Source organism: Oratosquilla oratoria, chromosome 32 (assembly GCF_046742065.1).
Source record: "Oratosquilla oratoria isolate Oo_2021 chromosome 32, ASM4674206v1, whole genome shotgun sequence".
NCBI lineage: Eukaryota > Metazoa > Arthropoda > Malacostraca > Stomatopoda > Squillidae > Oratosquilla > Oratosquilla oratoria.
The window spans coordinates 48,958,985-48,975,636 of NC_134808.1; the positions used below are offsets into that span (position 1 = coordinate 48,958,985).

The following is a 16,652-nucleotide window of genomic DNA, read 5'->3' on the forward strand; positions in this document are numbered from 1 at the left end:
CCTTGCAATATATATATATATATGTATATATATATATATATATATATATATATATATATATATATATATATATATATATATATCAAACAGATAACTGATAGAGTGAAAGAAAACATTGGGAGAACGTTAACTTCTGTATTTCAGCTACTAGCTGTTCCATTCTTCGAGAAAGTGGACTATAGACTACCTAGAAAAGACCACCCACTCACGTGGGATCGGTGTTTGTGGGAGGGGAAGAGAAGTTTGTAGGAAATTTATCTTACCAGCGCCATCTCAACGTTTTTGCTGTTGAGGTGGTCTGCCTAATATCGGGGCTGTAAGCATTCACCGGGTCATATGGTGCCCCCCTCCCCTTTACCTTATTAACGGATCAATTTTGGCCTTAAATCCATTCACTGTGTTTGCTGCAGCTGCCTCTCTCGGCAGATTGTTCCACTAGTTAATTCTATTTGAAAAAAGTACTTAGGTCAAGTCCTGGTCGTTGTTAGATTTTCAGTGGATGTCCTGTATTTGTTCCCCGATGCATGATGAAGTCCTCGACATTCAAATCATCCAGTCCCTTCATTATTTTAAATACTACTATAAGGTCGCCTCTAAGTCTCCTCACTTCTAATGGCACAAGCCCAGATTTCTTCAGTCTCTCGTTTGTAGGGAATATCCTATACTGTGCACCATTCTTGTCATAATTCTTTACACCTTTTCAATGTTGTCAATGTCCTTTTGCATATAGTCTCCATGCTTGATGACAGTAATCTAAATGGGGTCTTACCAGGGATTATACAAACTTACTATGTTGTTTTTGCTCTTATAGTAGAGGGCTATTGCCACTGAGCGCCGTTGAGATATTTATTCGAGTGCATTTTAACATATCAATATCGTGTATGCTTGGTGCTTCGGAGTCTATAACTTGAAATACGTGGGTATACCTCTCATCCCTCTTTTACTTTGATCAAAACTTATAAATCAACATAAATAACCAAAGGAAAATTTCTGCGATCGTATTATCATCACCTGTTCATCGATATTTCGCTGCTATGGACATTATATAATTACGGACGTCAATATTGAGTGTTCTATTAATACCATTGGCAGGACGCCGTGAAACGCCCAATGTTTATCGTGGCCATAGAAACAGCACTGTTGACAGATGTGAGCAGAGATATGTTGAATTTTCACAAGTTTCTTTGACTTGTTACTTTTATTGTCAGTTAATAAACATAATCCAGAAAGATAGTATAAAGAATGATAATGCTTCTGTCAAAATCTAAGATATTCCAGTCAATTTCACATTTCGTTTAGATGTGACAAGAAAATTGGCTTAGTAGGGGGTTACCGCAACTACGCGTACGTGTCTCATTGACTCAGACTCATTCCATTATCACGACTAGTTCCAGTAGCAGGGGACGACAGGTATGAAGCATAGACATTCTTTTTTACTAAGATGAGCGTGATACACGACAATTGATTTCACGTGTCTTTTGTGTTTACTTGAGCAGGACGCTTGGTAACATTTTTGCATACTTGTGCGTGTATCTTATTTATTTCGACAAAATATTCTCTCCAAGTTATAACTTTGAAAACGATTTTCGTATGTAACTGATATCACTGAGCAATATGAATATCTCGTTTACACAGTATTGATAGTTTTACAATATCTGCAACCTTACTTTCCAATATCTTACAATTTACTTTAAAAACTTTACAATATGAATATGTGCAACTTTTTTCCTAGAAAACATGGGGAGTGGGTGTGGTACTCCACGAATCCGCGGTACCCATCCCTCAAGTAGTTTGACATCAGTACATATTCTCTAAAACAATGTACTTGGTGGCCGTGCAGCATATTGACAACTACCTTAAATATAATACATTAATCCTAAAGTTCCATTTTGATTTTATATAACATTGGTAAAGCGAGGTGCGACTAGTGGCTTAATAGGAAAACTGTTACTTTATTCATTATGTATTTATGATTATCATTTGGGTGATGAACATAAAAAGCCTTGTTACATACAATGAAGCCATAATCATTATGACTTCATTGTATGTAACAAGGCTTTTTATGTTCATCATCAAACACTACCAGCTAAACATGATTTGTTAGTAAATCAAATAAGATGTGGTTGATGTCTATTATGGAAAATTATGAGTGTGACTGTCAAAGCCGGTCTTCTGTGGCCTGTAGGCTTTATCAATAAACCCATAAAACAAATTTTCAGCTGCACCTCAATATTTTGGAAAACTCAGTTTTCTTTGAAATTCATTGACATTTTAATTTAAAGGAAAAACTCCGAAGGGTGAAGTTAAGCTGCTGCTGGACCTAAATGGATGTGATAGCCAAAGCTTCTGGCAGTAAATAGGCAAATGCTACCTTCAATCAATAAGCATTATTCTCCCTTTTGTATAAGATGTTGATTTCTGCACTCTTGAAGCATCTTAATTGGGTTCTTTTCTGTTCTATCATGCAAACCAATTTTGATATTACTAAGGAAGTCACACCTATGCAATATATCGATACAAAAATATTGATTTTGTGAAAGTACATCATTGTAATATCTTTTTCGTGGTGGAAATTACCAGGTAATATAATAAGTCTTGCTAAAAGTTGTATACTACCGAGGTTCGGGATGCCATGTTTGTGTCATCTGTCCAGTCCCATATAATTAATCATACCATTCCCTGCTTATGATGACGTCGAGAGATGCACACCCCATAGGAGGTTATGTTAGACAAGACCAGTTTGTTAGACTTCCGTTAATTTGTCTTCCACAACAAACAAAACCAAACATGGCATATCCAAGCTTGCCAATGTCATAGTTGTCACTATTGTATTGCTTTTAGCAATTTTTTTTGTATTATTGATTTCAACCAATAAAACATTATGTTGATGTACTATAATTTATAAAATTAATATTTAATTTTCTACTGCTTTATTGTTTGTGTGCACTTCTTTAGATTTACCTAAATTTTCATTCTTTCCTCTTTGTATTTGAAAAATCTAGTTTTTTCTATGGAATGATTAGGTTAGGAGGTATTGGACAAGGTGAGGTTCGTGTTAAATATCCGTACTTGCTGGATTCTGGAATTTAATCTTTTACCGACATACCAGAAGCCTGAAATTTGGCTCATTAATATATATATATATTACAACACACAAAATATTCATTTGTATACATATATATTTATGTATATATGACCATATTGAGACAGCATATTCCAAATGTGGACAAACTAACAAGTGTTAATGACAGATGGGCTTTTAAAATCAAAAGATCATGCAATCAGTCTTAGAAACTTGTTTGCTTTCTCGGGGGCAGAAATACACTACTTAGATGATTTGAGATCATTCCTGATAATTATGCCAAGGTCCTTTTCACTATCCACTTTTGTTAGCAAATTTCCAAATAGCTTGTGATAATACTGATATTTTTACCCATGTGCATAACATTACATATACAAGTGTTAAATTTCATTAGCCATTTTTCAGACCATTGCTATAGTTGATCTAAATCTTCTTAAATATCTAATTGGTTCAAGTGATCATTTGCCATTCCACATGGTGCTGTATTATCAGCAAATTTGAGACAAAAGATTTCAGTCCATCGTCTATATCATTTATATATACTATGAATGGAGAATGGTTGTATATCAATGGTGTAGTGATTCATGAGGTGGAATGGGTTGGGGATGGGTAGTAAAGGAGTACGTGAGAAAATTTTGACGCAGCCTGAAGGGATTTCTCCCTGTTTTCTCCTTTTCTGCATGAGGGGACGGAGAGGGGGGTCGCTGATTTAATGAGGCAGCCTTTGCTGTGGATGTGCTGTGTCTTGCGACACTGCTTCTGACCCAGGGCAGTGGACCAAATGCAGGGATGACCTGTCATTTAGGAGGTGCCAAGATAAGAGGGTGGAGGGGAGTGGAGTGTGATAGGAATGGAATGGGTGGGAGTGGTTTTTATCCCTTTGTTTTTTGGCTACCTCCCTTATAAGGGGGAAAAAGCCTTTGGTATATGTATGTATAAATAGAGGTGGCCCAAGAATGGAACTGTGAGAACTCCACTAGTAACATCTCTCAATCCAGAAGTTTTGAGGCCATTGGCCACCTTTAATTAAAATCCAGTCATCCTTTGGCTTGTAAAATGAAGGTTTCACCTTGGCACATGTGGCAGGATAATCAAACTCTTATCCTTACTAGAGAAAGCTAGACTCTGACCGTACAAAGTATAACAATCTTGTTACACCAAGGTGCAGAGGCTTGCATGAATTTCAGCAAGATTAGATGAAGTGACAGCAGCACAGAATGCTAGGGTCAGTGCACCAAGATCAATCTTGCCTTTATTTAAATGTATAGTTAAAATGGGTAAGTTCAAGACACTACCCATATCCTCTCCTAAATATCTAACCCAAATGCAGCTGATAACTGATCTGTGACATTAGTAGAGTGTTTACTAAGCAATAAACGAGACCATTTCCATACTGCTTCAGTTATATCCCTTTCCTCCCTTTATTTTGGAGGAGTGTTTATTTTAGTGCCAGATAATGATATTGACATGAAGGCAACTGGATGGCCAGCCTGATTTAAAGTAGCAGACATTGCAACCTCAGATGCATCAAACTCCACATCAAAGGAAGTTATGATCAATAATGTTGAGGGGTATGATGTTTTATTGAAACCAAGCCAAACCCACCAAAACCTTCCACTTAATGTTGTCACATCTTGCTGAAACTTGCTGTAAATATGTATTCTGAGTTGTTCTTTCTAATGGTGAAACCAGGTATTATCTGATTTTCTTGTAAAGAAATGGCAGATTTCATAATATACCACCAGTATTGCTTGCAAAGCTCATGATCATGAAGTTTTATATATATATATTAGCCAAGAGAACTGTAAAGACAACATTTGTTAACAAGGCACAGAAGACTTCTACTGAAGTTGACTATTAATGAAAGAGTAATGAGAGAAATAGGAAACTTCATGATCAAGGGCAGTGCAACAAATAGAAAACTTCATGATCATGAGCTTTGCAAGTGATACTGGTGGAAGATTACAAAAGTGGCCATTGTTTCACAAAACAAAAAACATTAGATAAGTAATATCTGGTTTTATCATTTGGAAGGTTTTGTTGGGTTTCAATAAAATGTGAGACTGCTGTTAAGTGCTATTTTTCCAAGCAACTCTTTCAGATTTTGAGATTTAGAAAAAAAAAAAAAAAAGTCAATGTGCATAAGTGTAATAGAAATACTAAACATTATAAAAAGTTTAAACTCTATTAGAAGATTGAGTAATCCATTATACTTATTAAGCAAATATTCCAAGAAGTCATTGAATTGCAGAACAATTAGAAAGTGGGATTTCTAATGGTTTCAGATTTTCTAGTTCAGGTTTTGTAATACCAAGTTCGTAGCCTAGAAGATTTATAGTCGCTGCTGAAATCACAGACTTTGCGTCTCTGAACATTGATCTTCACCTTTCAGCTGTTGCAAGGAATTTCTTTATTGATATCACATTCATACAAATCCCAACCAATCTTGGTAATGTTATCAAGATCAGGAAAGATTTTGTACGTTTTCCTTTACTGTTTTGTGGTTCTCCAGAAGACAGCAACACCATTTGTAACCTCGAATGATGTTCTATTAAACTTGTACAGCTTTCCATTAGTTTAAAATGATAGGCTTATCTGATCCACTGATGTGTACAGCACTTGATATTGTAATAGGCATTTTTCAGATAAGTTGAAAATACATAATACTTTGCAAAGTTGTTTACTATAGTCTCAATTTTAGGTAGTACTCATCAAGCTCAGTAAAAATGAATAGTTGGTACAGGAATGCTTCTTATGATGTTTTAATTCATCTCTTATAACAACCATGTGTGCACATCATGGAGAGTTAATTTAATCATGCTCTCTGAGAGGATATGATATGTATCCTGATTGGTATTTTTTTCTATCAGAGGTAATTCTCTTGATTTTGTAGCTATAGGATTAATATCTTAATACATGTTTGCAAATATTTGTGGTTCAGGTAGATCCTCTGCTAACAGGTGAAAGATTGAACCAATGTTAGTTTTTACTTTGTGAGCTGTGGTTTCTTGATATAAGAATTAGTCATAGAAGAATTTTGTTTTTTTAAGGGTTATGCTAGGGACAACATCATCACTGATTCTTAATGACACCCAAATGTGTGCATGGATAATGTCTTATTTATATTCAAATCAACAGCACAGCATCATCATACAATATTAGCTTTTGAATGCAACAATGGATGTTATGTTTTGATATGTAGGCAGGATATCAAGTCAATGAGCAGCCTCTTTATCAGTAAAACTTTTGGAATACATGAGCTTAGAAAATCAACCTTACAAAGACAGGCTTGGGCACCTTAACTTACACACTGGAAAGATAAATAGTGTGGGTGGTCTAATATAGGTATTCAAATGGGTCAAGGGCTTTATCGAGGTTGATGTAGGCATAGCTATCATATTAGGACTGCAGGGCAGGACTCGGTAATGGATTTAAATTGGACAAATTTAGGTTTAAGAAAGAAATGGCAAAAACTTGTTTACCAAAAGAGTGGTTTACATATGGAAGAGACTTAGTAATAATATAGTGAGTGCTGAAATATTTCACTGTTTCAAGAGAAGATTTGAACTTCATGGTAAGGGACATGGAACTGCCTAGGGTAGGCCTCATGGTCTCTTGCAGTTTCTTTAATTCTTATGTTCTTATATTTATTGCTGGAAGTGTGCTGATTTTAGGTTCAAAATATGTTGTAACTATGGTTGAGTCTTCCCAGTGATGTTAAAATGCCATCCTTTCAACTGAAGATTCATTTTAGGGAAGCAGTAGAAATCGCAAGGAGCTAGGTTGGGCAAATAGGGTGGATGTGGGACTTTTTTTGTCAGGAAGTCTCTCACAATGAGTGAGGTGTGCACAGGCATGTCATGGTATAGCACCCAGTATCTTCTCTTCCACAACTTAGGCTGTTTGTGCCTAACATTTTCCCTCCGTCTTCTGAAAATGTTGCAGTAGTAGGGGCACATGTCACTCTGACCAGGTGCAACAAATTCTTTATGAACTTCCAAGCATGTCAAAAACATAATCAGCACTGACTTGATGTTGCTGCAAACTTGGCACCCATTTTTTCTGCAGCATAGGAGAATTGAGTCTTCCACTGTGAGGGTTGCTGCTTTGTTTCATGGTCATCCCTGTACATGCATGGTTTATTGGCAGTTGTGACTGTACAGGAAGTTAGGGCCATCCTGAATTGTTGCTTGCAGCTCAGTGCACACCTCAGCCCGATGGTCTTATTGATTGTTGTTCAAAAGAATTTGCAGACAAAGAATACACCGTGTAATGAAAACAACAAAAAACTAACAAATGTGTACTCGCAAAAATGACAGCTGAAATATGCACCTAGTGGTATCTTGTGGCAGAAGTTCATATTGTTACTGGTTTAGGCAGAATATTAAAGTTCTTATAAAGTCTGGGTAGTGATAGTACTTGGATTTCCAAAAAGTGTTTGATATGGTCCCACATAATTGGCTACTCAGTAAATTACATTTGTATAACATCATAGGTAATAATAATTGGGTCAAAGATTGGTCTAATGGATAGAAAACAATGGGTTGTAAATAATGGAAATTCATCTGACTGGTGTGATATAGTGAGTGATGCTCCTCAGGGACCTGTGTTTGGTCTGATTCTCTTTTTGATTTATGTGATTGTTGTGGATAGTAATACTTTTCAGTTCAGACTAAGTCTATGTAAATCCTGGAGAAATTCATGTAAGGATTTTGAAGCCTGTAGATGCCTTACATTAATTATGTACTCAATAATATCATGTCTTTTTGTTTCATGCAAACTTTTTCTAATGTCAAGATGGCTATAGGAGAAGTTATACAGCTGCAGGGTTAATCAGACACTAGCTGACATGTATTGTGTCAAACATTGTAGTTTGTCTGGTCTTTCTCCACTTGGCTATAGTTATCTAGTCTTTCATCAGTAATCAGTATTTGTATTACTTTGTCACAGAAGTTGAGTTACTGCATGGCACATTAGTTTGTCATTTGTTTTCCCATTTATAGATTGTGATTTTCCCAATTTTCTTTCTTTTTGTTGTTTGTTTAGCAGTGTCTTTATTTAGCTGCCCTGCCTTCAACCCTACCTAGCTACATCACACAAGCACAATCATATAGGAAAAAAATATATATTAGCTGCATACTATTCAAACACCTACAATAACTTACCACTTGTGTCACACAATACATCCACACAAAAACATGTTGACACTCTGATCACAAAACGAAATGCATCAACCTCCTTGACTTGTGTCATTCCACCCTGCTCAGGAATAGAGAGATGGCATAATGGGTTGACCCTGTCGCTGTTGTTCTTGTTTCTTGGTCTGTTCCCTCATTTCCTGGTATTCCAACATGGCTTAGTCCACAAATAGCCATACAGCTCCTCATTGCCCTGTGGTGGGACTAGGGAGCAGCCCTGTTCAGGATCCGCTCTTCTCAACCTCCTTCCCACAGAAAAAAAGGACACCTAAACTTAGCCTTCCTACAGGGGAGCTGCTACCAGCAAGGTCACCTAAACATTTAACATGGCATGAATGATAAAAAATAACCAAGCAAGAGGAAGCAATGACCCACCAAAAACCAAGGCACCTCAGTTGCACTCCCGCTTCGCAACACTTCCCTGTGAGCGAAACGAAGAGATAATCCCCCCCCCCAACTGTAGAACAGTCCACAACGTTAACAACAGAACAATTGCCCCGCCCTCTCAGCCGTCGGGGTTAACTACAGTACCAAGCAATCTTGTCTGTAATTTTCTAAAGTGCAAACCTACGCGATATAGCAATAGAAGATTAAATAATAATATTGTAGGTTATAATACATCGACGTAATATACGTTATTCTTGGCGGAAATCAATAACAGGAAAAATTGCTAAAAGCTATACACAAACAAACGTACCCGCGTCGGCTTCTGGAGATGCCATCTTTGTTTTGGTAGGTGCGGAGGTCGAAGAAATTAAAGTATGATAAATTCTTCTATTCTAACCTAACCTGCATTTAGTAATGCGGAACGTAATTATAGAGGTCATCAGGTGGTCGTCGTCGTCGCCTTCGACCTCCGAATCGATCAAAACAACGATGGCGTGTAAAGGAGTCTACGCGAATTCGTTTGTGCATAACTTTTACGTTTTTAGCAACGTTTTCTGATATTGATTTCCGCCAAGAATTTTTGTTATTACGTTAATGTATTATAATTAAAAAAAAATCTAATGCTATATCGCTTACGTGTGCACTTCTAAACAATAAGCACTGCACCCCTGCTTACTGCCTTTGCTTCTGGCCTGGGAGGCCAGGAATGATTCTTAATTCACGTTGAGCATATGGCAAGGGAAACAAATAGGTGAAAGGTGGGTGCATGCCTTGGCTGGGAATCCTAACATGGCCGTTGCTTGCGTCACTCGGCTGGGGCATAATGGTCAATGGGATATTTAGATTTTCTATGGAGATCAGTGGGTAGAACGCTGGACCCGACGTCGACGTTGCGTGATCTCAATTCTTGGCAACCATGTGCTTTCAAAACCAATCTAAACTCTACCTTCTGGTACGGGGCAACACTTGTCTCTAATTTGATCAATGCGTGCCCTTTGCTAATTGTGTGTTTCGTTGCGTAACTGTTCATATCACAAACATTAGTTGTCATTTTGTATGAAAGTGGCAGTTGCTGACAAGTCTATCGAGATGAACATCATGAGGACGGATTCTTGATTAGTACGGCGTTTCGCTTCTTACAGCTTTTTGGACTTTCGCACCGTTGTCGTACAATATTTAGTATTTCGTTTTGTTCTAATTCATCGAGAATATAATTTGGTTAAAATATTATTATTGTTATTAATAATAGAAAGTGGAAAGATGATAGAGGAATTAATGTTTCGTCGCACAGGATTTTTGGAATGTTGTAAGACCGTTCACTGTCAAGAGGTGACTATGTGTATGGCGGGAAAGACAGTTTTCGGGCGTACTAGCGTGGTTTGAAAACGTTGGTTATATTGACGTGAAGACATTAAAAGATTATATGAAGCTTGATTGATTTAAGGTGGTTTGGTGTTATTTCTAGCGTCTTTGGCAAATGATTACTATTGCTGATGGAAAGACTCAAGGGCGTAGCCAGAAATTTCTGTAGGGGGGGGGCAAAGGTTGGATCATAGTGGATCCTATTGGCGAGCGAGGTGAGCCCAAACAGCTAGGAGGTGGGTGGGGGAGGTTAATAAGAAAATTTTCAGAATTTTACTACTTACTGAGTCAATCTGAAGCAATGTTTTAAAAGTTAAGACATTTTAGACTAAAGAAATTCTTCATAATGATTATTTATGCATTTGTGTTTACAATACCTCTGCCTGTAAGATTGCAAGGGACTATAGAGTATAGAATATAGATTAGGCCTATAATAGATTTGTTAGGTCAGGTTAGGTTAGTCCTAATTCTAGTTCTAAAAATAGTCCTTTGCAATCATACAGGCAGAGGTTCGAAATATGAAAGATGTTCTCCGACGAAGCATGATCCAATAAAAATCTACTCCGCCCATAAAAAAAAAAAAAAAAAAAAGACGCACAGCCTTGGGCACAAACACTACAATACATTTAACTTTGTCACTGTCATTATTTCGCAAGCACAGGGGTTTTGAATACTATTTTTACAGTCGGTTCTCTATCATGCCCTGAGAAAATAAAAGCCAAAACGACATGAACAATATAATGATAGCCTATCATAGCAAGCATCAAATAAACAATTTCACTGTTGCAAGAATACCGTATTTTTGTGCGTATAATGCGCACGCGCAGATAATGCGCACCCCTAATTTAAAGAAAACCATCTGGAAAATGCCTGTGCTTTCGCAAAACGAGGACCTGGATTTTGACTTCATAGGTTTAAATTTTTCAAGGCGATTCGTGGCTTTAAATCAGGACGTGCGATCTGTCAAAAATTTATCTCAATCAGTTTCATTTCTTTTGTTGAACACTGATTTAAACAGCGATTAAAATCATGTTAAATACCAGCATTTGCCAAACATTTTTGGAATATATGGATGTAGATCCACAAAGTGTTGATTTGCTGGTAAATTCGGCAGCATGACGTGTGTGATAATCTGGTGCTTTGAGAATTTGGGCTCGGATTTGGACCTTGGTTTTCGATAGAAAAAATCAGCACATGTAGGTAGGTACCACACCTGTCTACAATGCATCAAAGATAACATAATCTAGTCAGCTAAACACAGGAGAGTGTGAATCTACGGAGAGAGTATGAAACGATGTTTAGCATAACAGCGTAAACCCAAACGAATTTGAAACAAATTGGGTCACAATAGACAATGGCAGGGTTACTGAAGTCCCTTCCTAAGGCAGCAGCATTCACAAGCTGATTATAGTAGGCTTAAAAAAGAAGCACCAGATGAAAATGCACATAAACCAAAGGCTGCTAGAAATTCTAGCCGCTATTCTAGTTTAAATTCTAGGAACATGATATACCAAGATCGTATACTTATCAATGCGCACGATGATCTGGCAGCCTTTGCGGCAGTGCTGCTAGTGATGGGCTAAATAGTTACAACCACTATATTGTTTCACTAAATAATAACATTTATATTGTTTTACGAGCATTTTGGCTATCCGAAATTGAAACACGATTTTTTATTCATATATTGAATCAATTTTTATTAGATATCATGCTTTGATAAAGTGCGCCCGACTACCCTACAGGCGTCGGCTCCTAACGCCAACAGGTGCATCGATTTTCATTGTTTCATATCAACCCAGTACTCAAATATTGTTTTATTCACCCTTCGTGTAATTTTGCAAACCTTGGCACAACAAAATCGCAATCTGTCATGAAATAGAAGTTAATTATAATCGGTCACATTAAAAGTTTTATACTTTTTGTAAAAGTTTAACAAGAATTTTTACAATAAAATCCAGATTGCACTCTAGTGGAAAGTGTCGCAATGATTTCCAAGTTACCAAGAAAATGTTAAATATGTTATTGTCAATAACTCCACAATGGAATTTTTCTTAATCGGGGGGGGGGGCATGGCCCCCCCCCCCACTGGCTACGCCCTTGTGTGGGTTAGGAATTTACGGTGATATTCTTAAAAAATCCTTATATAAATCCTTGAAAGGAAAGGTTTATATAAGGATTTTTTTAAGAATACCATCGTAAGAATCTTACGGTGGTGTTCTTATTTTTTCCTTATATAAATATTTCCCTTCCAAGGATTTATGTAAGATTTATATAAACAAATATATATATATATATATATATATATATATATATATATATATATATATATATATATATATATATATATATATAATGGTTTTTAAGAATACCACCGTAAGATGTAGGAACAGCTCCTCAAATTCTAGAACGCTTATGTAGGATTCACTATTTTATGACCGTGTCTTACACTTTCCCAGACAAAATAGCCCAGGATAGATTTTGAGGGGATGGGGAACGAATGCAGTGTGGTGGATTCCCACCCACTTCCATTTACTTTAGCTGAAGTCCATACGTAACTTTTTTTTTTTTTTTTAAGTTTGACAGCGTCGCAAGAAACTTGTCATTAGATGAAGTTACGTACAGAATTTGATGAATACGGTTGATTATGCCAAAGGCAGGCACTGACGGGTTCCTTGCCATAGCATAAAAAACAAAATGAAGAACATCAGTGTTGGCAACGGGCAAAGGGTTGTGAGGATAGCAGATGTTTAGAAGCCCAGTCATATCGCACTTCCCTAATTGGAGGATATCGTTTACCTACGCGTTTGATACGTGGCGGTCTGGTGGAAGTTGCATTCGCTGAGAAACTTCTCGATCAAGAGGACCCAGTGGCTGCTTAGTGACTACCCCGAACAGTGAAGTGTATTATCTCTTTATCTTAGGATATAATCTCTTTCAAATATTCTAACCATACTGTGAAGCGAGGGAGGGAGGGTGTGACATCCCTTGGACAGGAAGTAGGAGTTTCCTTGGTACATATGTTATCACGATAACATTTCGAGTCGATCGATAACGGAGAAAACCGCGTTCTCGTGGTTATCTCGCTCATGTACGATAACGCAGACGGTCTGTCGCTGTGACCATACAGAGTCCTCAAGTTACAGTTGATGAGTGTTTAATTTTACTGCAGTGTTGCTAACCGCAGTTAAGGTAAGGTTTTGCGTTACATGTATGAATATATTATAGATACGTTCTGAAAGTAAAATTGAACGAGAAAAGGAGAAGGAATTCGAAGAGAAAATGGGAGAAGCGTAGGAATTGGTGAAGGACAAAGGGGAATGAGTAGAGGAAGAATGGATGTTTCAAAGAGGAGGCCCCGCAACACAGAGAGACAGAGAGAGAAGTGACAAAGGTTGCAAAAATGGTATGTGGGGCGAGCAGGAAAGGTGGTGGAAATGGTGGAACGAAGAGGTGGAAGGGAAGACCACAAGGACTGGGTGCAAGAAAGAACTAGGGAAGCATATGTGAGATATAAGAAACAAAGAAAAGCAAAACGGAAGGTGAGGCAGACAGGAGGGCAGGTGTAAAATGGCCTAAGATTTTGACAGTTGAAAATCACTATTTTTTTTTTCTTTGAAAAGTAGTAAGAATGAAGGGGAGAGTTAGGTAGAGAATTAAAGGTAAAATAGAGAAGAGACGATTAAAGTGCAGATGGATAGCTGGTAATACATGTTAAGGTGGTAAAGAGAAGATGGGTAGAGCATTTTACAGACTTATTTTGAATGTAGAGGAAGTGAGTGATTATAAGGAAAGACGTGGAGAGGGTGGCACCAAGAGAGAATTGGAAAGAATTGGTAGAGACTAGAACCATCTGGAGAGGCATAGTGAAATCGATGAAGGGCCGTCCGTCCTGACAACTAATAGAGTAGAATAAGAGTAGGGATTGGAAGGTGGGAGGAACTAGGACAATGACTGTGATAGGATAGGCCTATAACAAAAGTACAAACATTGAGAGTAATGAAAGCTGGTAAGGCACCTAGGTTGGATGGGTGCCATGCAATGTCTGGCAAAAGGTGGAGCTGTATAATTGATTGGCTAGTGAGGTTGTTTATTGTGTCCCCATGGGGGTGGGGGAGAGGACTGCTTGTATAGTTCCGCTTTACAAAGGTATGTGATGAAAGTTGAAAGTAAATATGGGTAAAAATAAGATGATGAGATCTACAAGGGGCAAGTGTGGCAGTGAGTTAGAGGTCAATCTTGATAGAGTGGCTAGAGGTGGGTAATTTTAAGTATTTAGGGTCGTATGTGACAGGAATTAGGGGTGGAAGTAAAATGTAGAGTAAATGAAGTTGTTTGAAGGAATGATAATTAGTAGAAAAGATGGTAAAGAAACTCAAGGGGACACTGATTGGCCAAGAGTAGTGACGTCACGACAACGGAGACGACTTATTGGCCGAGAGCGGTGACTTCATGGCAACGGAGACAACTGATTGGCTGCGAGCGAGGCGAGCTCACCCGAAGGGCCGAACCCTCGCGTAGCGGGGTCGGGCATAGCCCGTTGCTCGTGTATATATATATAATATATATATATATATATATATATATATATAATGTATATATAAACATTCAATATCTCCATCTGATAACTTCTAGATACAGATTACCAAAGATCTTAAAGAGAAAATACAACTTACAAGAGAACATTCATAAGCTACCAAAATGCAAAATGGAAGAATATTAAAAAATGTAGAGAAAGTGTTAGCATACTTAGGTGTGAAACAGTACCCATCCCTAGATGAAGCAGTGAAGAAAATCGTAACTATCATCCAGAAGGCAAGCAAGAAACATTCCCAGAGGCCACAGGAAAAAAAAAAAAAAAAAAATCGAACGACTACCAACAGGAGATAGCCACTTTCCAAAGGAATAGATTAAGAAGGAAACTAACAGGAAAAAAAGTAGAAACATCACAAGTCGTCGCAATAAACAAAAAGAAAACTGGGATAGCTTAACCAACAAAATAGATGGCAAGAAATGAAAATGGCAAAATTTGGAGAGCTGGGAAAGAACATAAAAATGAACATAAAAAAAAAAGATGATTAATCCTACCCTCTCTCTCGCGCGCTCTCATGAAGCAGTACGAGCAACTCGGGTAAAATACCATCAATACAAATCTGACATCAAGCATTTCTCCAAAACAAGCTTCCAGCCCACAACGTTAGAAAGAAGAAAAATATTAAAGAAATACGAAATATTAAATCAGACGCTGAAACCAAATATCTCTTCCAATAAGATGTAGAAAAGTCACAAGGAAATTTAACAACTCCAGAGGTGAAGGCCCAGTCAAGGTTTCAAATATCAACCTCAAACACTTTGGCCAAACAGCCACAAGAGCCTATACTATCATTTCAACTGCAGGTTACACAGAAAAATACCAAACATCTGAAAAAGAGTTCGCATAATCCCAATCTTAAAACCCAACTAACCCCCTGAAAAGCCTGCATCATAAAGACCAATCTCGCTACCATCCACAGTAACCAAACCAACGAAAAGGCTGGTGGTATAAAAAATTAATCAGAAATGCCTACCTCCCACAACCAACATGGATTCAAGGAAGGGTATTCTACCGGCACACTGCTCACAAACATGACACAGCACGAAGTAACAGATATAAAGAAGGCTTTTGACAAGGTCTCAAGATACTATCGAAAAAGATGATAGGAACGGGCATTCATAACAACAAAAATTGGTTGAGCAAATTTGCAAAAGGATTACAGTGGAATATCTCCTAAACAAAATATTTGAAAAAAAAAGGTTATACAATGGAGTTCCTCAAGGTGGAATACCTTCACCATTACTGTTCCATCTCCATGGTCAGCGGTCTTGTCAATGCAGTACGTGAGGGTTCTTGGACTTGGGAATCTGCATCACATCTGCCTTTTTCCAGTCCACAGGGAGTTGCTCCGACTCCCAATAAGCATTGAGGAGTGCCAGTGAGGTCAGCTCCCTAGCTGGCCACAGTTTCGTAAAAAAGGAATAAAGAATACCGTCACTATCCCTACTCTTCTTACGAGCCCGACGAAACTCCAGCAGCTCTGCCCGTTGGGGCTGTGGGTGATTGGGAAGGTTGCACCTGTTGCCAGCCGCGGGTGGGACACGCAAAGATGGACTAAGAAATCAGCTAAATCTTAAAGGTGTGCTTCTTAAGAAACTGCTGTCGTTCGATATCAGCTTCGCTCCCGGATATTTCCAACAAATCATGGACCAGTATCTAAGGTTTTGACAAGAGTTGTGGTTTATCTGGACGACATTGCAAGCGGTAAAAAAGGCAGAAGATCACCTCAACCATATGAGACGACTACAGCGTCTAGATGAGACAGGGCAGCTGACGGATAGATAACAGTTTTCTCAGCCACGGGTTATGGGTGAGACATACTTTGTCGCGAGAAGGGATTGCTAACGGAACCAAGGTTGTCGATGCCTACACCGGCAGATATCTCCAGCTTGAAAACATGGTGAATGGACAGAACCCCAACGGACAAAACCGCAATCAGTAGGTTAGGTTACGTTACGGTAGGTTAGATTATGTCCTCCCCCATTTTTCCTAACGATGGAAGCTAATGACGAAGCCAGTTACGCTAACAAAG

General features: G+C 38.0%; 1 protein-coding gene across 10 annotated transcripts in view; it reads left to right on the top strand.

Annotated features, from left to right (window-relative positions):
• The first annotated feature begins 1,257 nt into the window (after positions 1-1,257).
• LOC143017477 (leukocyte elastase inhibitor-like) overlaps positions 1,258-16,652 on the top strand; it is a 67,212-nt gene continuing 51,817 nt past the window's right edge. For 6 of the 10 annotated variants that reach the window (XM_076172255.1, XM_076172261.1, XM_076172262.1 and 3 more), the window contains exon 1: positions 16,503-16,558. In XM_076172255.1, the coding sequence (XP_076028370.1) occupies positions 16,518-16,558 (41 nt within the window). In that variant the 5' untranslated portion in view covers positions 16,503-16,517. Of the gene's footprint in view, positions 1,411-13,065; positions 13,219-16,467; positions 16,563-16,652 lie in introns of those variants that run through there. The other 4 variants (XM_076172264.1, XM_076172263.1, XM_076172257.1 and 1 more) reach the window with 4 other exon arrangements.